The sequence below is a fragment of the Paramisgurnus dabryanus genome, chromosome 18 (genome assembly GCF_030506205.2).
Source record: "Paramisgurnus dabryanus chromosome 18, PD_genome_1.1, whole genome shotgun sequence".
In the NCBI taxonomy this organism is placed as follows: domain Eukaryota; kingdom Metazoa; phylum Chordata; class Actinopteri; order Cypriniformes; family Cobitidae; genus Paramisgurnus; species Paramisgurnus dabryanus.
This window is the reverse complement of record NC_133354.1, coordinates 32656482-32681291: the sequence shown is the minus strand read 5'-3', so window position 1 is coordinate 32681291 and position 24810 is coordinate 32656482. Positions and strand designations below refer to the sequence as shown.

At 38.4% G+C, this 24810-nt stretch overlaps 1 protein-coding gene across 1 annotated transcript; it reads right to left on the bottom strand.

Annotated features, from left to right (window-relative positions):
* Positions 1–2: 2 nt before the first annotated feature.
* On the bottom strand, positions 3–24810 carry LOC135776770 (arf-GAP with Rho-GAP domain, ANK repeat and PH domain-containing protein 1). Its single transcript, XM_065287678.1, has 23 exons — positions 24711–24810; positions 24234–24322; positions 24097–24146; positions 23667–23847; positions 23439–23546; positions 22779–22904; positions 22573–22633; positions 22359–22479; positions 22120–22277; positions 20273–20379; positions 19854–20139; positions 19584–19766; positions 19323–19497; positions 19186–19230; positions 16834–16951; positions 13636–13735; positions 13344–13536; positions 13204–13249; positions 11887–12038; positions 4815–5018; positions 2056–2161; positions 643–790; positions 3–564 (listed from the first exon to the last, which is right to left on the bottom strand). The coding sequence occupies exons 2-23, from the start codon at positions 24320–24322 to the stop codon at positions 523–525; spliced, it is 2799 nt and encodes a 932-aa protein (XP_065143750.1). The 5' UTR covers positions 24711–24810; the 3' UTR covers positions 3–522.

The window sequence follows — 24810 nt, the reverse complement described above, 5'->3', positions numbered from 1 at the left end:
CATTGTAATATTTTTCATTTATTATTTCACTTAAGCACTGTTTAGAGAAATTGTCGAATTAATTTCATGGAAGAAGTGGAAACATTTAGAAAGTTAAAAACTGATACATTTCTGCAACATTTAATCTAAAACCACAATCTTAATCCAGTTTTACATTTTATAAATACAAAACAGCATATCAGACAACATATTTTAGTGTCACACTGCAAACACAAAGTATTTGTCACCCTTTGGAATGATGTTTGTACACAGTATACTTCACAAACTCCTTCATTATATTCACCACCGAAACACTTTTTTTTGTTACACATCTCTTAATGGGCTGATAAACAATGCAGGCCTATTGTTAACCAGACCAAAAATGAAGTTATTTTTCTCCTCAAAGAGATGACTGCTAATAAATCATGTAACATCAGATGTTCATTTCTGTATTTAATATTTTTAAAGTAGTCAGTTCATAAGTTCAGTAGCTAGAGCAAGAAGTTTTATCCATCCATTATGTTGATGGGGAAAAGCTTTTCTTCAGAAAATAGTAATCAGTTCTCCGTCTGTCTCCTCTTGGTTCTGCACATCAGGATAATGATGACATTTTTTTTTTAAACGTGACATAATGAAATGCTTTATTTAAATGTTTATGCTTACCATGAAAAGCACTGTGTGGTGAATGATCAGCTCTCTGGTAAGTTGTATCATGACTTTGTTTATGGCGAGCTCTTGAAACAGTGTGGCCATAAACACCACTGCCAGATTATGTGCTGTCATGAGGTTCGTGTGACTGTGAAGCTGCACCCTAAAGCAGAAAACAGATTATCAGTGATGATCGCTCATTTGCACTTTTTTACTGCTGACCTCAAGTGTCTACTATAGGAGTTGTTTAAATGTAGACGTAATAAGGTATATATTAGCGTCTTACATAGACTATGTAACCTATAAATTAACAATAAAAATATATTCCAGGGCGCCATTTCACAAGACCTTCTTAAGAGGTCAGATAAATCTTTGTTGTCCACAGGTTACGGACTTGAAGTTCTAGCTCAAAATACCAAATGGATCAATAGATCATTTATTATAGCATGTTAAAATTGCCACGTTGTAGGTGTAAGCAAAAAAGTGCTGTTTCTGGGTGTGTCCTTTAAAATGCAAATGAGCTGATCTCTGCATTAAATGGCAGTGCTGTGGTTGAATAGTGCAGATTAAGGGGTGGTATTATCCCATTCTGACGTCACAAGGGGAGCCAAATTTCAACTTACTATTTTTTCACATGCTCGAAGAGAATGGTTTAACAAAACTAAGTTACTTGGTTGTTCTTTTTAAATTTTCTATGTTGATACAAGCACTGGGGACCCAATTATAGCACTTAAAGAGTAACTAAACCTCTGGCAATATTTGAAAAATGCAAGAAAAGTGGGCAGACCCCAACGGAGATGGAGGGGACGAACTTAGCTTGTACCAAGGGTGTGGTGAGCTTGAACCTGCTTACTTAGGATCGCACTGCTTACATCACACAGTACTGCTACATCCAACAGGAAATTTTAACTGCAACTTTTTTTATATGCCCCAAGCTGCAACGTTTTATGTTTCAAACAAAGATGGCCATAGAGACAAAAGTTACAGAGCTATTTTGTTTATGTGGATTGTACAGACATACCTGTGCAATCTATATTTGTCATAAATTTCGTCCCGACTATTTAAATTATAAATCATTATTATTGTGACGAGAATACGTTGTGAATTGGGGTTAGAAGGCAGTAGTTTTGAACAAATCAATTTGTGTTATTTTTTAGCTAAAAAGAAACAAATTGCAGCTTGAATATTGACAAATTTAAAAAGTGTAGTTTACATTAATATTCGGTCTTGGGCAATTAATGCTAATTTACAGTGGATGAACTAGTTCTACATAAAACAAAAGAGATTAATTATATCTTTAAATGTAATTTTGCACCATTGCACACGTTTGCTACTGTATATTCAAATTATTATTTGTATTCAATTCTTTTTATTTATTTTTTGTTTGTTTGGCAAATATACATTGAAAACAATATTTTGGCATCATACGTGTGTAGATGTCCACATAGAGCTGCCAGTGTTGCATAGTTTTCGGGAGGAAGTTTGTTCACCAGATTGCGGTATGCCTTCAGCCTGTGCATTTCATCCAACATAGCTGTGGAGACAATGGAATAATCAACACAAAGCAGGTTTAAATGTATATTTACCTGCACAACAAGTTGCATGTGAAACATGAATTACATGTTGTTGTTTTTTCAATTGCTACACATAACATCTTTGTCTAATCTGTAGTAACATTTTCAAAACTGTAAACACAATTCGCACAACATCTTATCTTTTTTTTTTTACAAATGCTTAAATATAGTATGATAGAAATAAAGACCTACTGTTACAAATTATATAAATACTATACAACTACAATACTAAGCTTCTACTTCTCCCACAACAGCAGCTTACAGTTGAAAGAGCAGATAAGAATTATTTAATTACTGATAACAGTTTATTCCAATCTTAATTAAGAACTCAAAGTCTTTCCATTACTTGACCATTTACATTAAAAACGCACTCTATGTATTGGTTTTGTTCAAAACAATACTGAACACCGTTATTCACATCGTTGTGTCTGACTCGTTGAGTGTTAACTCACAGCAGTGCTGACTATCTTAGAAGACAAAGTATATTTTTCTGATGGAGGGAGAGATCTAGCAAACTGGACCTAAACCTTGGATCTGTAGGATCTGAAGTAACATTTTGGGCATAGTCATAGTTGAATCTAATATTTCGGACATTTTTAAGCAGGATATATACTACACTTATTACAATGCAGGAACTATTTTCTGTAAATCTGCTCTGGAAAAAAATATGTATTCAGAAAAAATTCTTTTAAGAAAAGTGCAAAGAATTAAAGGTGAGATAAACATCAATGATGCTTTGCTACAAGCAGGAATTGCAAGAGCTACTTGGATATGGAATATCGTTCCACGATGAGAAGTGGAGCGTCCACATTGTTGGAAACCCTCTGCATCGTCAGCAGGTGTCTCAGGTTCACTAGCGTTTCGCCCCTTAGCCTGTACGCTTCACCTGAGTGGGGCAGCAAAGAGCTTTTAGCCTTTGCCTGCAGAGGGGTTCCAACTCTGGGCTCTCTTCAGCCACAGCCATCTTGAGCTTGTCTCGGCTGCTAAGGCTATCTCCCTAGTGGCTTTTTTCAGATGTCTTGGATCCAGGCCAACTTTCTGCCGGAAATAGCGCAAAGATGTTGTTGGGAAACCGCGACAGCCGACTTCGATGGGAAACATGTTAGCGTGCCAACCTTTGGTAAAAGCCTCATCAATCAAGTCCTGGTACTTGTCCTTCTTAAGTTGATGTGAGATAGCTAGCCTGTCCTCCCACGGCACCGTGAGTTCCGCTACGAAGATGGTCTTGATATTCCTGGAAATCAGGACCAGATCCGGACGGAGTGAGGTCACTGCTATGTCTTGTGGAAAGACCAACCTGCTCCCCAGGTCCACTTGCATCTCCCAGTCAGAAGCACGCTGTAGAATGGATGGCGGGTGTTTGGCAGTTGCCTTTACCGTTGGAGTATGGTTGCCTTCACGCTGGAAATCAATAAATTCTGGAGACTGTGATGCCAGGTTGCTGTTGGCTTTGACCCTTTGCAGATCCACCCATTTGGCGACTTCTGTCAGGACCTTGTCATGTCTCCACCTGTATCGGCCGTCTCCCAATGATTTGGGGCATGCCGTCAAGATATGATTCAGCGTGCAAAGCCCTGCTCCACAGTTCTTGCACGATGGATCTTCTTCCTTGCCCCAGATCTTTAAATTACTTGGGGTTGGCAAGAGGTCAGCTACAGCACGTAGCAAGAAAGCCAGCTTGCCTTGGTCGATTTCCCAGAGCTCTTTCCAGGACAGTGATCGCTCAAGAGCCTGACCCCACTGCATCCACTGCCCTTGCGAGGCCAGCCCTACCGCTTTCACACGGCGGTGTTCTTCTTCTGCTTCTCGGACCCTCTGCACCACAAGCTCTCTCTTGCCTTTGGTGTTGGCCTTGCTCCACCTCTTAGTATTGTAGTGTCCAAGTCCCATGCGGCCCTGGCAGACCACTCCGACAATCTCCTGATGTCTCCAGTGTGCTTCAGCTTCTGACACCGCTTCTTGGGGCTTCCATTTCCTGCCGCACTTGATGAACTTGCTAGCGTGCTGGACTTTCCTATCCTTGGACGAGAGTAGAGTGCTGACTGCTCTTGCCTTGGTGACCTTATATTCTTCAGCTACTGATGAAACAGGCAAACAGAGTTTGGAGGTCTTGCTGTATAGGTTTACTGAGCTGAAGGAAGGGGGAACACCCAGCCATTTCCGCACAAACTTGCTACACATCCTCTCCATTGCTTCCACTTGTGTCATAGGAAAGTCATAAAGCAGGAAGGGCCACTGCAGTCTGGGTATAATCCCGTACTGAAAGCACCATACCTTGAACCTCCCCAACAACTGACTGGTGTCAATTGCCTTAAGCCAGATGTTTAGTTGAATACTTAGTAAAGAATACTTGGCACCTCGAAAAATGTCTGTTTGCCAAAACACTGGTTTATAAGTATGCCTCCATCACATTTTTGTATGAAGCCATAAACATAATGCAGTGTTCATGTTTTTTTAGGTACATACAACACTCGCAGGCCCTTAGCTGTTATTTTATCAAAACATTATATAATAAAGCCTCCATACCATCTATGTTCATGATCACACCTGTACATTCATAAATAATACTGAGAGAATTTTTTTAAAGATGTTCAAATGTTGTCAACTTCCCACCTGCCGCTTCTAGCCAAAGCTGTTTTTGTGGAATATGCTGAAAGGTCTCCCGGAGAATCTGTTTCAGAGCTCCTGTCACATCCAAGATGGAGAGTTCATCTGTTCCCAGAACAACCTCATTGGGAGAAACATGCAAGGCCTCCACCAGTTTAGTAATCTGAGGAGCAATTCCACAGCGTCGATACAAACCTTCAACCTCCAAACCTAGGACAAATAAAACCTGCTTTCAGTTTAAGATTTCTTTTGACATTTTTAGATACATTTGTTAAACACATTCATTGTTTTGAATTACTCAAGAGTCACATGATAATACACAGTTTATATGATACACACTGTATTATTTAGTGTACTTTCAGTAATGTTTACTTTCAGTAAACTTCAACATCAGTGTGAACAATGCTGACAGCAGATAAAATGGCATTGTCACAAAAGTTTATAAATTGTCATGATGCAGGGAATTGCTGCTGCTGCTGCAAAAAAACTATTTGCTATAACATGTAGGTAGAATCAGTAAATTACCCAGTAAAGACTGGATGTTAAATTTTTAAGGAGGTATTTTTAGAACATTTAGTGTGATCACCACATCCTCTTTATCTCAATTAACGTTCTCATATTTTTCTTGATCTAGTTAAAGCTGTAAAGTGCCACCACTGGCAAGTGGCGGAAGTCAATCGTTTTTAATGAGGTCCGGCGACAAGCACTACTTGGATGGTGTGAGTTTTGAAGTGAGTTGAAATCGGGCACGTTCAAGCTCAAACCGGTGCACAACATTCTGCAATGGTTTCTGGGTGAAACAACATGTTTCCTGAAAACGATGTGCCCCAGTATGCAACAACTTTGATATAAATGTTCTCTTGTTTGGTGGGTGTGTCAAATTGCCAGCCCAGTTGGCAGCAACATGATATAAACAACAAGGTATTAAAGAGACAGCTCGCATAGTGGGTCCAAGTCGTTTACAAATGTGTTATGTTTGATATTACAGTCACTGCCCTTGCTGTCCATAATAAGATATTTTACAGTATAAAACAGGTATTCATAACAATAATGATTACACAAGTCCTCCGCTTGAGGGGATTCCAGAGAATGCATTCAATCATCAAAGCGGCACTAATCTTTTTCTATAGCGTCATTGACAGGGCAGCCAGAGCATTTTTTTGAAGCTTTTGCCAGCGACGTTGTGAACATACAGTAAGAGAAAGTGAGGAGCAATCAAACGTCCTGCACAAGCCCTTACAAGTGAAGCTAAAACCTCTTGATCGCCCCCCCAGTGACTGGTCCTAGATGTCATAAACCCAGCCTCCCCCATGTTATTCAATGCGACTTGAGACCAAAACGATTTGATTACACTTTAAATATCTTTTATCCGAAGCTGGTTTCTTTCATTTACTGTTGTTTTTATAACCCTGATGTAAATTCAAGTGTTTGTTTCTAAAATAAGTTTGTTTTAGTCAGACACTACCACACAAGACTCATGTTTTAACCGCTCAATATATATATTTTATGATTTTATTTATATTAGAGTTTTAAATGTTTTACATGTAGTCTTAGCCATTTTATGCCATTTTATCTCTTTTATTTTAGGTGTGTTCGACATCGGCTGGATGTAAACGATCGGCGAGATTAGCCGCGTGCAGGCGGGGAGGAGCTGAAAACGGAGACGTGAAGTCGGACGCGCTGTGCTTCCCGTAGTTTGCGGCATTTACGTCAAGCATGGCTGATCACGTGTTGTTTGTTTTCTTAATCGCATTAAACATGATTTGTAAGATGTAAACTACATAAAAAGTGAATTATACTGTTTTGAATGTCCGTGTATGAGCATGAGTGGAACTGAAGAGGCTTACAGCATCTGTTTTTACAAGAATAAAGTTCAACATAAGCATATATTATTTAAATACCAATGTAGTGGGGTCTAAGTTTTTTAACCATTTTATTTTGATGAAGATGACACAATATAACATCGCGACCATATGAAAAGAGCTTTAACTGTTATAAAAAACACAGATTTGTGAGCATTTGTGGAACTGAGGGCGTGAAAATAAGCACGAAACACACGTGATTGTTGTCATGTGGTGAATCCGACCAATGGTGAAACAGCTGTGTCGTCATTACAGCCCGTGCAGGTCCTCTTCGCGAACTGCGCTGGCTAGCAAATCGCAAATGAAGTGAATTAGATGCTGAATTTGATCAAACAAACCTTTTAATAAAAAGTTGCAACCAGAAACATTTTATATCGAATATTTTAATTGCTGCTTATACTGTATACCCGAAAATAACGTGAAACAAGCCTATATTATTAAAATACCAATAGAGTTTGTTATTGTCATTTTTATTTTATTACACGACACAATATAACATATTTTAGCATATTAAAGTGTTTTTTCCTGTTTTAAAACATGAATTTATAATGCTTATTAGTGGAACTAAAGGTTGGATTAAACTTGAAATGCACGTGATCGTTGTCATCAGTGAGGCGACCAATCACGTAAAGCTGTGTCGTCATCACAACTCCGTGCAGCCGCTCTGGAGAAGCTGCACCGGCTGAGCTAGCCGGCTACTCTCGAAAACTCTCGCGGTACTTAAAAACCATATGACACAGTCACGTGCCTGCAGTGCCAGCTGAAGTCGGACAAAAGTACTAACCGGAATGCACTGCTTCAAGTCAGCCGCCGATCGGTCTGTGCAGCGCCACATGAAGTCGAACACACCTATTAGGTGTGTTCGAGATCATCCGGCGCTGCGCAAACCGTTCGGTGAGGTTTGCCGCTCGCAGTCGAGGGAGGAACTGATGACGGAGCCGTCAAGCCGGACACCTGCTGCTTGCCGTAGTGACGTGTGCGCCGTGTTTCCTTGTTTTTAATCGCAAATGAAGTGAATTAGATGCTGAATTTGATAAAACAAACATTTTAATAAAAAGTTGCAACCAGAAACATTTTATATCGAATATTTTAATTGCTGCTTATACTGTATACCCGAAAATAACGTGAAACAAGCCTATATTATTAAAATACCAATAGAGTTTGTTATTGTCATTTTTATTTTATTACACGACACAATATAACATATTTTAACATATTAAAGTGTTTTTTCCTGTTTTAAAACATGAATTTATAATGCTTATTAGTGGAACTAAAGGTTGGATTAAACTTGAAATGCACGTGATCGTTGTCATCAGTGAGGCGACCAATCACGTAAAGCTTTGTCGTCATCACAACTCCGTGCAACCGCTCTGGAGAAGCTGCACCGGCTGAGCTAGCCGGCTACTTTTGAAATACTCTCGCGGTACTTAAAAACCATATGACACAGTCACGTGCCTGCAGTGCCAGCTGAAGACGGACAAAATTACTAACCGGAATGCACTGCTTCAAGTCAGCTGCCGATCGGTCTGCGCAGCGCCGCATGAAGTCGAACACACCTTTTGATATGGTCTGCCTGTCATGTGAGTGATCACATGACAGGAAAAAGGGAGTGACTCTATAAAAGGAAGTAGCAAAGAGCACATGGGTAGCTGATGCTAAAGCTCAACCAAACTGTTGCTGGTCAGTGGAGTTACTTTTATTGGACTTTCCTTTCCAGAGTTTGGATTAACACTATAACTGGATTGTATATACACTGGAGATCACTTTGCACATTTGGACTTTTAACACGCTTGAACTTTTAGATTGTTTTAGGTTTGGTTTTCTTGTAATGCTTTCTTTTAACAGACTTAAGTTTTAATGTGTTGTTTTAAGTTCATTGTGATCCTTTATACACTTATTTATTTTCATTTTACTTGTTTGTTGTCCTAGCTACGATCTACAGACCTTCCAGGCTACCATGTAGATTTTCTTAAAGAAATTGCATATTTCCTGTCTGAGCTAGTAGTCACTGTAGATAAAGCTCTTTTCGTTGGTGACTTTAATATCCACGTTGACAACCCAAAAGATGCATTAGGACTAGCATTTATGGATGTTCTAAATTATCTGTATTAGACAAAACGTTATTAATGACATATCACCTCAGAGCGATGCTGTTTCAGACCATTGCCTTGTCTCGTACCACATACTTCTAGATAGGATCGCTCGGTCAACATGCTACCGTTTAGGCAAAACAATAATTTCCACTACTAAAGATAGCTTTATTAGAACTCTCCCAGACCTGACCCAAATGAAAAATGTAGCAGATAACCGTGAAGATCAGGTAATAGAACTGTGAAGATCTATTGTAATAGAAACCCTGAACAACATTTGTTCTAGCACGCTGGAAGCTGTTGCTCACATTAGATCAAAGAGAATCAACAAAGAAAAAACGGCAGCCCTTAAAAAGCTAGAAAAATGGAACGAAATTGAAGAAGGACAAAGATAGAAGTAAGGTGTGCAGCATGGAAAGAGAGTGTTTAACACTACAGACAGGCTATAAAAATCGCCAGATCTACCCATCTCAGCAAGCTTATTGAAGAAAATCATTACCCTAGTTTCCTTTTAGCACAGTTGCGAAGTTGACCAGAAACAAAGAACAAACAGAACCAGTATTAAACTCCAACATTATAGGCGCGACTTCATGAACTTCTTCACTAACAAAATTATGATAATTAGGGAAAACATCGAAGCTATCCAAGCAGCCACCATTTTACCCAATAGTACATCGAACACTAGATTACCACATGAACATCTTGAGTCATTTAAAGCTACTACAATAGAAGAGCTCTCAAAACTAATAAAATTAATCCAAATCATTGTTGTTTATATTAGACCCTGTTCCCACAAAATTACTAAAAGAGGTATTCCCTGTAGTGTCAGACCCTGTACTAAATATCTTTAACTCATCGCTAGAACAGCTTTCAAACTGGCAGTTACTTAACTGCTCATTAAAACACCGCACCTCGACCAGGGAGATCTTAATAATTATAGGCCAAACTCAAATCTCCCTTTTCTTTCTAAAATAATACATATGAAAAGTTCCAATCAGGATTCGGGCACAGAGACAGCACTGCTTAGAGTCACAAATGATCTCCTTTTAACAATAGATTACACAATCTTACTTGATAGACTAGAAAACTATGTTGGCATCAGTGGTCAGGCGTTAGCATGGTTTTAGATCTAACCAACTGCTATCACTTTGTTTATGTAAACGAGGAAGAGTCATATCAAGAACCGGCTAAATACGGCATACCACAGGGATCAGTTCTAGGACCTATCCTGTACTTGTTATACATGTTACCTCTAGGAGACATCATCAGAAAACACAACATAAGTTTTCACTGCTAGGCAGATGATACCCAGCTTTACATTAGTGTTGGGCGATATGCCCCATTTTGAGATCGTCCTATTGTCAGCCTGTGAGATTGCCAATACACGATAGTATCGGGGGCGGGTTTACCCATTTATTTATTTGTTTATTTTTTTACTCATTATGACAAGTCACTTGACTGGTGGACAAAAAACAAACAAGAGCAACACCATCATAAACGCAACTTTCGCAACTAACACACTTTATTAGCGATATTAGTGACTGGATGGCAAATAACTTCCCTATGCTAAACGCCAATAAGACAGAGATACTTATTATTGAACCAAATCACTTCAAACAAAATATGTCCGATTAAAAGTTGCCAATAGATGGCTGCACTGTGGTGCCGTCTTCCACAGTCAAAAACCTAGGTGTGATGTTCGACAGCAATCTATCTTTCGATTGTCATATCTTCAATGTCTGCCGCATAGTTTTCTTCCATCTTAAAAATATCTTGAAAATACGCCATATACTGTCTGCATCAGATGCAGAGAAGCTTATCCACGCTTTTATGACCTCTAGATTATATTATTGTAACTCGTTACTCGAGGGATGTCACGCAAATCAGGTAAACAAGTTCAAGCTGGTTCAAAACGCCGCCACAAGGCGGTACCTTTACACTGGTTACCAGTTAAATATCGCTTACATTTTTAAATATTACTAATCACCTATAAAGCCTTACATGGCCTAACACCATCAGAATACTTCACGTATTCTGCTTCACGAATACTTGCTTCTTCATGTACACTGCGGTCTCAAAATTCTGGTTACTTTAAGGAGTAGTCCACTTTAAAGATGAGGTCCATTGACTTTTTATAGTAGGAAAAAAAACTATGGTAAGTCAATGGGCCCCATCTATAAAGTGGACTACTCCTTTAATTATCCCTACAGTATCAAAAGTACTTAAAGGTGGTTGATCCTTTTCCTATATAGCTCCTAAGCTCTGGAATGATTTGTCAAAAAACTTTTGAGAATCTGATACACTCGATCAATTTAAGTCTAAACTAAAGAGATTTCTCTTTAACAAAGCATTCACATAATTTGTCTAGTAAATATTCTTATCCCGCAATAGTTAACGTGTCCGGAACCTAGCATTCACATAACTCGTCTGGGTAATATACAGTATGCTGCAATAGTTAGCCTTTATTGGAACAGAGCGGATATTAAACCACAATACTGTGTGACACTTGCATTACATGTGAATGTCCCCTACGCTAATAGGATTTTGTTTCTCTTTCCCTGTCTCGTCCTCATTCCCGAGGACAATGGGACTACCGCAGGCACCTTGGATTACCCGCGCATCACTGATAAGCACCTATTTATGTGTAAAATAATGTTATGTTCCCACCCTAGAGTTTTTTCTCTCGCCCCAGAAAGTTCACAGCTAAAAGAGAAAACACATGTGTAACAGTATATTGGATCCGGTCTTAAAGGGGAAGTTACCTAATTTTGCTCCTGTCTGTCATGTTTATCAAAATCTCTCACTGCTCTTGACTAAATTACTTTTCTACCTTAAATAAAAAATATGCTGTATATACATACATACATACATAATTATTTATTATCATTCCTTTATCATTGACTGTTTATCTTCAGAGAGCTTGAGTTTTGTTTGTTTTTATCTTCTTTTTTATGCTTGTATAATGTCTTTGTGAGAATTATGAACATTACTATGGTATTAAAGATTTTAATAACATTAAAACATAAAAAACCTCTACCGTGACTCATATCGGCATCATGATATGAAATGAATCCTATCGTGATAGAAGATTTTGGCCCACCCCTACTTAAAAAAGTACTCACTTACCGTATTGTGTGATATGAGAGATGCATCTGTCTATAGCACATGGCACAGAGACAGCATGTTTCTGTCCATCTGTTGTCGAGCACATTGCGCTCTGCATAAGCTCATACCACCGCAGACAGCTGTGCTGCAGCTCAAACTGCATATGCAGTGTCCTACAGAAAACATGCTGTTTAATGCATTTGCGAGGTACACTAATCCTTAAAGGTATAGCGGAAGATTTTCTTTTTCCGGGTGGATCATCTAGACTATTGGTTATCCCAGTTGTCAATCATTCTGATGATATGTTGACGTAAGGCCATCATACGTGCTTGTCCCTAGGTTCGCTTTCTGCACATGCGCACTTTCATGTGTATATGTGTGGTGGGCCAAGGTTTCAACCATTCATTGAAGCTCGCATTCTCACCGTGTTCTTTAAAAATGTCGCAAGAGAAAAAATGTCTACGAATTGTATGACAAGAAGAGAAAGGCCTATGAAGAAAGAAACAAGACCAGAGTGTTTTTGGGAGAATATTTCACACGCTGGTGTGCACAAAAAGCACAGGTTGGGCTTGCCACGCAAAGTTTCTACTCAACAGTTAAAGTTTGTCATGCTATTTGGAGAAATCGATTTAAATCACTGCTAGCAAAAGTTGTTTTAAGCTGTGATTAGCAATGTTAGCCCAGGTACAAGTCACGAACAACGCAGACACAGTAAACATTCCGACAGCAACTTGTAAACAGAGCGAAGACAAGAACTAGGCTCCTGCATGCTCTCTCTCGTGCACGCGTTTAATAGGCGTTCCCTCTCTGGAGCAGGTAGAGTGTTGCCCATGTGCATTTAAAAAAAAAGTTATTTTCAAAAATTCGGGAAAATCTTCCGCTACACCTTTATGACATGCTTACTATTTTAATATTACATAAATATCTGAAAATCAAAATCTAGTGAAATGGCTTCCTACACAGCTTTTTATCTTGGGCTTTAATGAAACCTATTGCCTACGTTGGCGAAAGATGCCGAATATACCTATGATGCCTAATTGCTGCACATGCAAATGATGCCCCGAGATGCTTTACATTAGTTCATGCAAAATCGTCCCAGTACTTGGTACTTTAAATTAGTTCTGGAAATAAGCAGTGCGGAAGGCCCTATTTTCCCCAAGGCACCATAACAATGTTGTCTATAAATGCCAAAAATGCTTAAATAGTTTATTCCTAAAATGTTGCATGCACCTCTTATGGCCAAAAATAGATGTTTAAACATGTTGCACAGAGCTTTGATGCCTATTTGGCCAAATTCTGTCTAGGCAGGTACAGTAGGTGCTCAGTTGAGTGACAAACCTCTCTTCAATGTGCAGCATGATGCTGTTCTCATTTTGGTGCAGATCTACAAAAAAAGAAGATTTCATTTATTAATGAAAATTAACACCACAGTAACAGCATGTGATAAACATATGAGTTATTTGACATTTAATACTGACAGGTACGTGTGTGAGGGCCTAGCAGCAAATTGTCTCTAGAGCAATGTGCCAGTGTATATATGTTTAGTGTTCCTGTCTGTAGTGTACACCACACGTCAGCACAGTCAAGAGCAGCACCCTCCCGTATAGATGCCCTGGACACGGCAAAGACGCCTTCAAGATTTTCATCCAAAACCGCATCCGCCAGGACAATCTATACACAGCACATTTACCACAGTCACAGTTATAGTATGCATAGACTTTTACTAACAAAGAATAATTATAGTGGACTCACTGCATGAGAGCATGTTACCTTCATGATATGCAGCATGTGAGTAAGGAGAACATCAGGCCCGTCTGCAGAGCAAACCAGTCTGTCTGACAATGTTAACACCTCAAACTCATGAGTTCCCCTGTAGATAAATTATATTATATGCTTAAACATTTATACAACTTTAACATTAATTTGCTTTTAGAGCAAAATATAAATAACAGGAATTTAGATTTTTACATTTCTAATTTTTTAACCGATTAGATTATGCTAAATAGATTAAGAACTTTTTTGGTTTTTAGGAGAGACCAGAGCTAATTGTCAGTCTTATTAATAGTAAACATTTCCCAGGATATGTTCATTATTAGTCCGTTTTTGTATCATTACATACAGTGCATAAAGTGCGTTGCAAACAATTATGTCCTGTGGTGTCTGTCCTATTTTGCAGCATTATAACACAGAAATAAAATGCATGTTTTTAATTTGTATTTAATGTAATGGACCTAAAAAAAAAAACAGTACAATTCAACACCAAGCATTCACGTAATTTACTGCCTAAACATATGTGATGGTCGTATTAATCACATGCGTGACAAACCATGGGGCATGGTCCATATGGATCAAGTGCGATCCATTTCACCTCTAGTATTGTGTGACTGAAACTGCTGTTAAATAGCAACATCTACACTCACCTAAGTGATTATAAGGAACACCATACAAATACTGTGTTTGACCCCTTTTCGCCTTCAGAACTGCCAAAATTCTATGTGGCATTGATTCAACAAGGTGCTGAAAGCATTCTTTAGAAATGTTGGCCCATATTGATAGGATAGCATCTTGCAGTTGATGGAGATTTGTGGGATTCACATCCAGGGCACGAAGCTCCTGTTCCACCACATCCCAAAGATGCTCTATTGGGTTGAGATCTGGTGACTGTGGGGGCCATTTTAGTACAGTGAACTCATTGTCATGTTTAAGAAACCAATTTGAAATTATTTGAGCTTTGTGACATGGTGCATTATCCTGCTGGAAGTAGCCATCAGAGGGATGGACATGGTGGTCATAAAGGGATGGACATTTAAACGATGCCCAATTGGAACTAAGGGACCTATAGTGTGCCAAGAAAACATCCCCCACACCATTACACCACCACCAGCCTGCACAGTGGTAACAAGGCATGATGGATCCATGTTCTTATTCTGTTTACGCCAAATTCTGACTCTACCATCTGAATGTCTCAACAGAAATCGAGACTCATCAGACCTTCAACTGTCCAATTTTGGTGAGCTCTTGCAAATTGTAGCCTCTTTTTCCTATTTGTAGTTGAGATGAGTGGTACCTGGTGGGTTCTTCTGCTGTTGTAGCCCATTCGCCTCAAGGTTAGGCGTGTTGTGGCTTCACAAATGCTTTGCAGCATACCTCAGTTGTAACAAGTGGTTATTTAAGTCAAAGTTGCTCTTCTATCAGCTTGAATCAGTCAGCCCATTCTCCTCTGACCTCTAGCATTAACAAAGCATTTTCGCCCACAGGACTGGCGCATACTGGATGTTTTTCCCTTTTCACACCATTCTTTATAAACCCTAGAATGGTTGTGCGTGAAAATCCCAGTAACTGAAAAGATTGTGAAATACTCAGACCGGCCCGTCTGGCACCGACAAGCATGCCCCGATCAAAATTGCTTAAATCCTCTTTCTTTCCCATTCTGACATTCAGTTTGGATTTCAGGAGATTGTCTTGACCAGGATCACACCCTTAAATGCATTGAAGCAATTGCATGTTATTGGTTGATTAGATAATTCTATTAATGAGAAATCATATAGGTGTTCCTAATAATCCTTTAGGTGAGTGTATGTTGTCAATCATAGAAGTGGGCGTTTACACCATAGCTAACTGAAGATTCTTAAAGAGAGGACCTTTAAATGTCTTGGAATTCATTGCCCAGACATCAAATCAATTGAGAACCTATGGCATGACTTTAAGATTGTTGTACACAAACCGAACCCTTCTTACGTCGATGAATAGAAGCAGTTTTGTCAGATTTTTTGGCCAAAAATCCAAATATTTAGGTCTGCCTCCTAAAGGGCTCCTTATAGTCGTGCGTAGGTCCTATGGCGTAGCCGCGACAGCGTAGGTTCCGCGTCGGTGTTCATTTATACTTTTGCGTCGTCCTCCGCGTCAACTTGCAAACACACCCCCAAACCGCTGGTAGGCAGTATCCACGCGTGTAACCACAGTAGCAGCGCGACCGTCAGAGAAGAAGAAGCTTGGCAAGTTAACCCACAAACGAAGAAGAAATAGCAACTTGTTGTGTATAATTTGAGAAGACCAGCAAAATGATAGAAGTAAATAAACAGAGACTTTTGTTGCAGTTTGAGTTAAATCACTCCTCAACTTGGCTCATCTTTCTTTTCACCGTCACAAACGGAAATACCTATGACGCAGTTTTTTTACCTGACGGGAGGGGTTCTGGTGGACCAATCACAGCCCTTGCGGTCCTCGTAGATCTGACTCGCGGTCAAATTTTTTGTGAGGTGTGCGTCACGCTACGCACAGGCCGTAGCTACGGCGTAGATCCTACGCACGACTATAAATCGCCCTTAAGAGACATACAAATCAGACACTTGCACCTGTAACTTCAGCAAATTGTGGCTCTACAAAGTTTTACCAGTGTGGAGCTTTTTGCGCAGAATTGCTTATTTTTTGTCATAATTTTGTTTGTGTCACAATAAAAAAAATCACCTTCATAGTCGTAGGCATAGTGTTGTACAAATCCCCCTAAAAATTAACTTAAATTTCAGGTTGTTATGTCTCAAAACAGGAAACACTGTATCTCGCAAGGAACTGCAAAGCTACAAAAAGTTATCGAATTGATACAGTGAGGATGGGGGTAGATAATGTCGGTCCTGGAGAGTCGCAGTCCTGCGTTGCCTACCCCTGAGTTACGAAATAGACAAAAATTGCTTTCTGTAGAACTGTTGAAAAACACTGCTCCACTTAGAAAAACCTGCCCCTAAATATGACATAAAAACAGGAATGTGGATTGGAATGTGGCTTTACAGGCCAATCACATGATCTCTTAAGTGGCCAGATTAAGTTGTGATGCGCCCATTATCATAGGTCTGGTCCAATACCTTTTCTCAAAGGCAAACATTTATAGTGCACAGCTATAAAGATTTATTTTTTTATTTTTTTAGAAAATTGTTCTTACTACTTGAACAAGCATTGTTTGCATTTTCTTACTGTGAAGAGCAGTTAAACACTGAGATGACCTCTGTTAAATCCAGTACATCACAAGCAGCCGATTCATTCTCCTGTGAGAACAAGAAACGCTCCTCATCCAGCTTTCCATGAAGTTCCTCTGCAAAAAAACAACAACAACAGATGATTTATTTTTTATGTATTTTCTTTGTCAATTATGATAACTTAAAATGTAAACAATTAACACATTCTAAAGTAAAAGCCACAAAGCCATGCAGGGCTGTACAGTGCAACATATATGTAAGCACGTAAAAACAGTTCTGTGCGATGGATACATTTTTCATTGTAGCACACGTGCAAAAGTATAGTTTTGCGTATTTATAATAGCCGCTTAATAGTGTGTGAAGTGATTTCCTCATGCTTTTTTATGTGTGTGTGACATTGACGGCGTACTGTTATTGAACATGGTAGTTGTAGTCTATTGTGCAATTAAAACTCGAGTCCTTGCTGCATTGAGTCATTTTGTACAACTACATTTCCCACAATTCCTAAGTAAAGCGTCCATAATGTTTTACACCACTGCTAGTTAAGCTTATTGACAGAAGAAAGGCACGTTGAATAACGCAAACTTAGTTGGACTCTACTACAAGAAGCAAAATATCTGTTAGCAACCTATGTTTATCATTAACGATTTGGGACAAATATGTTATTTAATGTTAAACTATGTGAGTGGCGCTCTGTAGTGCGGCAGGGATTTTAGCAGCGGACAGCCACCGCTAGACACCGGACTATAAGTCGTACTTTTTTCAAAGTTTGGCGGGTCCTGGAATTCAAAGTCAGGTGCAACTTATATGTCAAAATTATTTCATATGAACCAAGGGAAACCATTACAGTCTACAGCCGCGAGAGTCCACTCTATGCTGCTTCTGTATTTATGTAATTCAATGGATTCAGTGATGTGGAATGACTTCAGGACTTTTTTTTACTTGATTTGGCTTTTCATGTTAATTTAGCATATTCAGCCCCCTACTGTATGTTCTGTATGCTATTGTGTATCTTGTAAATAAGTGTTTATGTTACTTTAACAAGTATGGACACCTGTTCTGTGCTATTGTTTAGTTGAAAAACGTGCCTTTTTTATAAAATGTCTGTTCTTCGGCTTGGATTTTATGAAATAATTTTCTAAATAAACCTGACATAACATATACAGCCCTGCCATGGGTAAATACAGCTATGCTAATATTCAGTACAGCAGTATTTTTAAGTTGGGTGAGTTGGGTGTGAAGCTAGTGGAAACTAATGCTAAATTTCCTAAAAAATATGTTCAAGATAATAAAGATAATAATATGTTCAAGATCGTAAAGAATTAATGATGCAAAACAGAGCCTTGAATGAAAACAGTGGTAATACTGTTGATGAAAATGATCTGAAAGTTTAAAGGGACATTCCACTTTTTTGGAAATAAGCTCATTTTCCAGCTCCAGAGTTAAACATTTGAACACAGCTGATCTCCGGGTCTGGCGCTAGCACTATACGCATAGCTCAGCACAATCCATTGAATCTGATTAGACCATTAGCATTGTGCAAAAAAATTACCAAAGAGTTTTAATATTCCCATTTAAAACTTGACTCTTTTGTAGTTACATTGTGTACTTAGACCGACAAAAAAATAAAAGCTAGGCACATATGGCTAGGAACTATACTCTCATTCTGGCGTAATAATCAAGGACTTTGCCGTTGTAACATGGCTGCAGCAGGCGAAGGGATATTACGCACCGCCCGTAAATAGTCCCCTGCCATTAAAAGTAACCAAGGGGACTATTTTTGGGCAGTGAGTAATATCACTACACTTGCTGCAGCCATGTTACATCAGCAAAGTCACTGATTATTATACCAGTTTGAGAGTATATTTTTAGTCTAATCAGATTCAATGGATTGTGCTAAGCTATGCCTAGGATTTCAAAACGCTAAGAATCAAATGTTTAACTCTAGGGGAGTTGTAAAATGAGCATATTTTCAAAAAAAAGTGGAATGTCCCGTTAAGATGGACAAATTGGGTGCGACCAGAGGAATAAGATCTTAACAAGATAAGATGCAAACCAGTAAATCTAGCTAAAATAACTTTCTTCGTTTAATGAAAAAATAAATATAAAATTTTTATATCATGGTTATTGCAAATACCAGTATATTGCTACACACCTGCAAAGTTTTGCTGATGGTTGAATCTAAATGAGCATTATATGAATTTTAATAAAAGTGAATGCTGAACTGTTTTTATGTTGCATTGAAACTGATTCATATGTTCTAAGTATTGATAAAATGATTGGAAAAAGAAGTATAAACAAGATCTTTACAAAGACAAGTGTTGTTCTACATGTTGCTCTGTAACCTTACCCAAATCTTCTTCCGAACATCGCAATCTGTCAAAGGCAGGCACCTCTTTAAAACAAAGCAATACAAACACATATCAGAACACAACAATCACATCAAACATTTTATTTTCCTAATTTAAAAGCACCAATCAAACATACCCACGGTCTCGTTGTGTCGCAGCAGTTCTGCCTGTAAGGTTTGTCCAGAGCTCTCAGCTATGATGATGGCAGAGGGGAACTCACAGTCTGTGGCACAACACAAAACTTTTGCCCCAGAGCACAGCAGAGAAAGAGTCTCATCTATATTAGGACCACAAACCACCTCACGCAGCCTCTACAGTTTGGGAAACAGGACAATTTATGGTCTGAAACAAACATAAAAATATGATGAATGTAATGCTTGATGGCAATATTTCTGACCTGGTTGAGAAGTGTCTGGCTTGTAGCAAGTGGATGTGCTTTGCGGTAAAGTCCTTTATGGTACTTAGTGAGAATAAACTCTGCCCGCGGTTCAGGAGAGACATCAGGCCTGATCTGCTCTGAGGGAGGGATGTTATGACCCCACACACTGTTAGCTGATTTATTTCCATACAAAACAAACAACTGTGGAAAGAGAAACATTTGTATTTGCTGTAACAAAACTTGAAGTCAACAAATTATAGATTTGTATTAAAACACAACAAACCTTACCTGAATTAAAGGCTCTGTCCAAACCTTATTATCTAGTTTTAGACTTCGGACTTTGGACCTGTTACTCCCCATAGATCGATGTGCACCTGCACAGGCTTCGCAGATGACCACTAGCAGGTTCACAGATGCCCACTCAGGGTTAGCAGCGCCACAGTCAGCGCAAACCTTATTCCAGGGGCTCCACCACAGCCGATTGGCCACCTCACTGCAAGACAGTGCGCTGCGAATCACATCATTTAGAGAGTCCAGCCACATAGTTGCGTCTTTAGTCGATTCTGCAGAGAAACTGTACAAACATGTAAAGTTACTTTAAAGTTACCAACTGTAAACGGCGCATGTAAAGCATAAAAATGTGACCAGATAGGGATGTTTTTAATTTAGAACCTCTTCAAGAAAATATACATGTAGAATACACTCACTTAAAGGTCCTGTACGGTGTAATGAGACTAAAGGTGTGCCGGCCTGTGGGCTTGACAGATGCTATATTCATAGACACATATGTCATGCCAAGACCTAAATTGAAATCCTGTTAAATCAACAGAGAATTCAATCTGTAAACTTCACATTGCAAAGTAAAAGAGTAATATATAGAAGAACAGAATCACCCCAAAATGATTTCATTATTTTCTGTAGCACACTTGCATCGAACATTATCTGCTTGATAAATCTGATGTCATGCAGCGCTTCCGTGTCCAAACGATCTTAAATGCCATATTAAACAGAAAAATCATGCTTATATACACCCAATACTATTTTTTATCTCCATAACAAAATATGAGATGACCAGACATGACATCATGGACATGGATTTTTACGAAATAATATATTGCTGTCAGTGAGCCTGGTGACTGCAGTGAACACTGTGAGTTTATAAAATGTTCCTGTAAATGTGTAATATAAATAAATTGTGCTCATAAATGGCTTTTAAAATAATATCCTCTATCAAAATGACTGGAGACTTGGATCCTTACGTCATGACTTAATATATGGTAGAACCAAGTAGCCAGAATACCCTTTAAAATTGTACCTTTTGTATTACACAGAAAAGGTCATATGGCTTTGGACCAACACAAAAGTCAGATAAATAATGACAGTTTAATTTATTTAACTGTTCAACTCGAAAATGGGTAAAAATATTATTTACTCATCCTGTACATCACAGATTTGTATCAATTCAAATGTTATAATAATAATAATTATATAATAATAATAATTTGATACATTTATATAGCACTTTTCTGAATGGGGGAATCTCCTCAACCACCACCATGTGCAGCATCCACCTGGATGATGCGACGGCAGCCAAATTGCGCCAAAACGCCCACCACACACCAGCTTATTAGTGGAAAGGAGACCAAGTGATTTAGCCAATTAGTATATATATGGGGATGATTAGTAGGCCAGAGGGCAAGTTTTGGCCAGGATGCCGGAGCACACCCCTTCTTGTTCTTCAGAATGAAAATGTACCTCACTGAAAATATCACCCACCACGACTTAGGAAGCATTAAAACAAGCCTAATGGTAAGGGCCGTAATTGGATAGAAAAAGAAAACAAATGTGTGTTCAGAGTGTCATGTGTGTTGCTAGTGTTTTCAAAATATGTGTGTTGCGTCATGTGAACCATGTGCATCACGTGTTTTATCAAAATAAGTGCCTGCTGCAAATGCGTCAAAACCATTTGTGATAAAAGAAACGCTCACGTTCACAAAATACAAACAAGACACTCACTTAACAGTAAACTCTGATTACGCATTAGATTACCCTGGCAAAAGCAGGCGACACATTTTGAAATGTGAACCCTCAAAAAAATAAGTCGGTAGCCGCCACTGAAAGACAGAGCAAGAATTCAAGGATCTGTAGCTAATTGTATACATAATTTTATACAGTAACTAGGCTTAGGGTAGAAATTGGTACGCGTTAGATATGATATCTAAACGAAGGTAATTTACTTGTTATTTATTTAGCTTGATATTAGAAATAAACTACTCCAAAAAGACTCTATTGTTATTGATTCTATGTGAAACTGCTTCTGTAAAGGAAAAGTTCAACCAAATACAAACATCTGACCACTCCCAGACTTTCCGGGAGTCTCTCACATATTGATAGCGGCTCCCTTACGCTCATACGTTTTATAAAATATCCCAGAAATAAATTATATGAGAATGAGCATGTTAGAGGGGTCATGTTCAAATAATTTTTACACTATTTTATGAGTTAAAACTGACAGTCAGAAAAATACCAGTCAGAAATCAACAAAACTTCACACCTCTTTACTGCTGTAAATCCAAAGGTTGTGTTCAAAGATAGCAGCAAACACCTTCTTCCGCGGATCTTTCATGGTCAAGGGCCCATGTTGTGTGGGTGAAGCAACGGGTTCCCCCCCACGAGAGGCAAGGAGAGATGCCACCCAGCCCTCCTGCACAGCTACAACATAACACGTTCACAGTATAAACATGATTGTTTTTTTTTAACAGTATACCGTAGTATTTCAATATTATAGCTTACCCTCACTGTGAGCCATGAATTCAAAGTGTTTTTTTCTAAAGTAAATGGAAAAGCGTCTGTGATCCTGCTTGCATACGTTGGTGATGCTTGACACATGAAACACATATTCTGTGAACCTGTTCTGTGACAAAATGAACATTAAAATTTTTCATTAAAATGGGACATAATAAATGGAACAAATGCTTCATTCAATAAGACATTAAAAACAACTCACTGTGCGTTTTTTCCACAGTGCCATGAGCTGACCATCCATAGAGGCCCACAAAACATTGTGCCTTAAAGACAACATTGTTCCTTACCACATTGATTGCATTATTTTACCATTGTTATACATTTCCTTGCAATCTTACACAACCTTGTCTACTATTAAAGTGTACAGATTTATACATTAAAGATTTCAGGGATTATATAGTTTTTTACTTGCGTCCTTTCCATACGTCCAGCCAGCTGGATTGTGTCACCACACTTTCACAGTGAGATTTAACAGATGTCTTATGTGTCTGTGATACTGTCTGCTTTCTTCTGCTCACACGAATGGTAGCAGCACTGCACATAAACATTTCAAAATTTGTAATGCTAAGAGAAATTTATTTGATGGTACAGTAAGGAGGACATACAATCAGGCTAATCTCACAAAAACTGGTTGTCCATTTTTTCTTATCAGCTTCAGTTTTTCACACACACATCTAGGGGTAATTTTAGCATCTATACCTTCACCTAATCTGCATGTCTTTGAATTGTGGGGGGAAAACCTGGAAGAACTCCATGCTGACACAGGAAAGGCCCAGAACGACAGGACTCAAACCAATAACTGTAATGTTACTAATTTCTTAATAACAGCAAAAACATCTTATTACTGTAAACTCTATTAGTTTTTTTCACATTATTGTAATGTGAATTGGGGTAATGTAATGTCCCCCTAACTGTCATGAAACTAATGTAAATCTCTTAATGGCTCTTAAATAAGGCTTACGTTTTTACAAGCTATAATTATATTTACTTTTGGTTTTGTGGTGAAATATGAGACTCAGACAATCAGTATTCAGTACTTCTTTTTTGTATGGAATAAACTTGCTATACCGGGGCTTCTTGGGCCTGTCAGGGTTGTTTTGTGATTTGGGAATCTGGCTGATTCGTCCATTGGTAACAAGCCCTCCATTGGTAACATCCATAATTTGGTCTATGGAACTAGAAAAAAGGTTGATCAACATGCAAAAGTAATTTTTAGATTGTTGCAATGAATCTCTAGACTTTTATGGAACATTTCTTAGAACATGGCATTTTTTTAAAACAATAAAGATACATTACTTTGCATTGTCTACATTCTGGTGCTGTTTACTCTGAGATTCTTTGAGAGATCTTGGAGAAGCAGAAGTCTCAGTGATATCCTCGCAAGATATAAAGTTAGTGTCTTCTTGAAGGCCAGAGATGATGTGCAGCTGACTTAATGTATCTTGCACACTTATCTCATGTTTGTCATTAACCTTTCCTGTGAAAATAAGAAACACATTGATCTCTTGGGACAAAACCCTTGATGTCAAAATCATCTTCAGAGATAATAAGGTGATGAAAAAATACTATAGTAGCTGATTGCTGAGCCCAGGTGACCTTTGTTGTGTCCTACATAAAGTGCTTACATTATAATATTATTATATATTTATATTATAATATAAATGTTTTATACTGATAGACATATAGACAACTATTTCTACGGCAGAAAAATCATAATGACAAGTACCTTCAGAGTTTATCTCTGTATCAACCTGAACATCTGGCCTGACACCATCACTGTTGGATAATTGAATGTAGTGAGCTTGTTTTATGACAATTAAGAATATTTAAAGAAACAAAACACCATGTATTCCATCAGCGTACCTCTTAATAGATTGCTCCTGTCCTAGTCCTTCACTGTGCAAGTATCTTGCTCGCGGTTTTGGCACAGGTATCATATCATGTACAGACATCTGTTAAGATAGTGTTACTTTGTGACTGTTTAATAGTGTTGTCAAGATTTCATGAAATGTCAAGAATGAAACATCAAGACCAACATTAAGAAAGCTGCATTCACTACACTTATTTACAATTTATTTTGTGTCAGTGAGTTTTAGAAGATATAACACGCACTATTGTAATAACATTTTTATAAGCACTGTAATTCCCATTAATAATTGACATAAACGACCTACATTTTTTTCGAGTGAGGCATTCAAAACATGAAAATCATATAACATTTGATATAATAACTTCAAAAAACATTAATTTTGGTGTTATAAAAGGTCGCTAGATCTAATACAATTAAAAAGATCAATTATGTACAAAAAAGAACTCGAGATCATTTGCGACATAACTTACCTCTTTGAAGCAATGTGTAAGGTATTCTTGAGACTTCTGTGTCGCGAGTCTTACCGGTTTCTCCACTCGCGCGCACGCAGATGGGATGGGTTACGTGAAC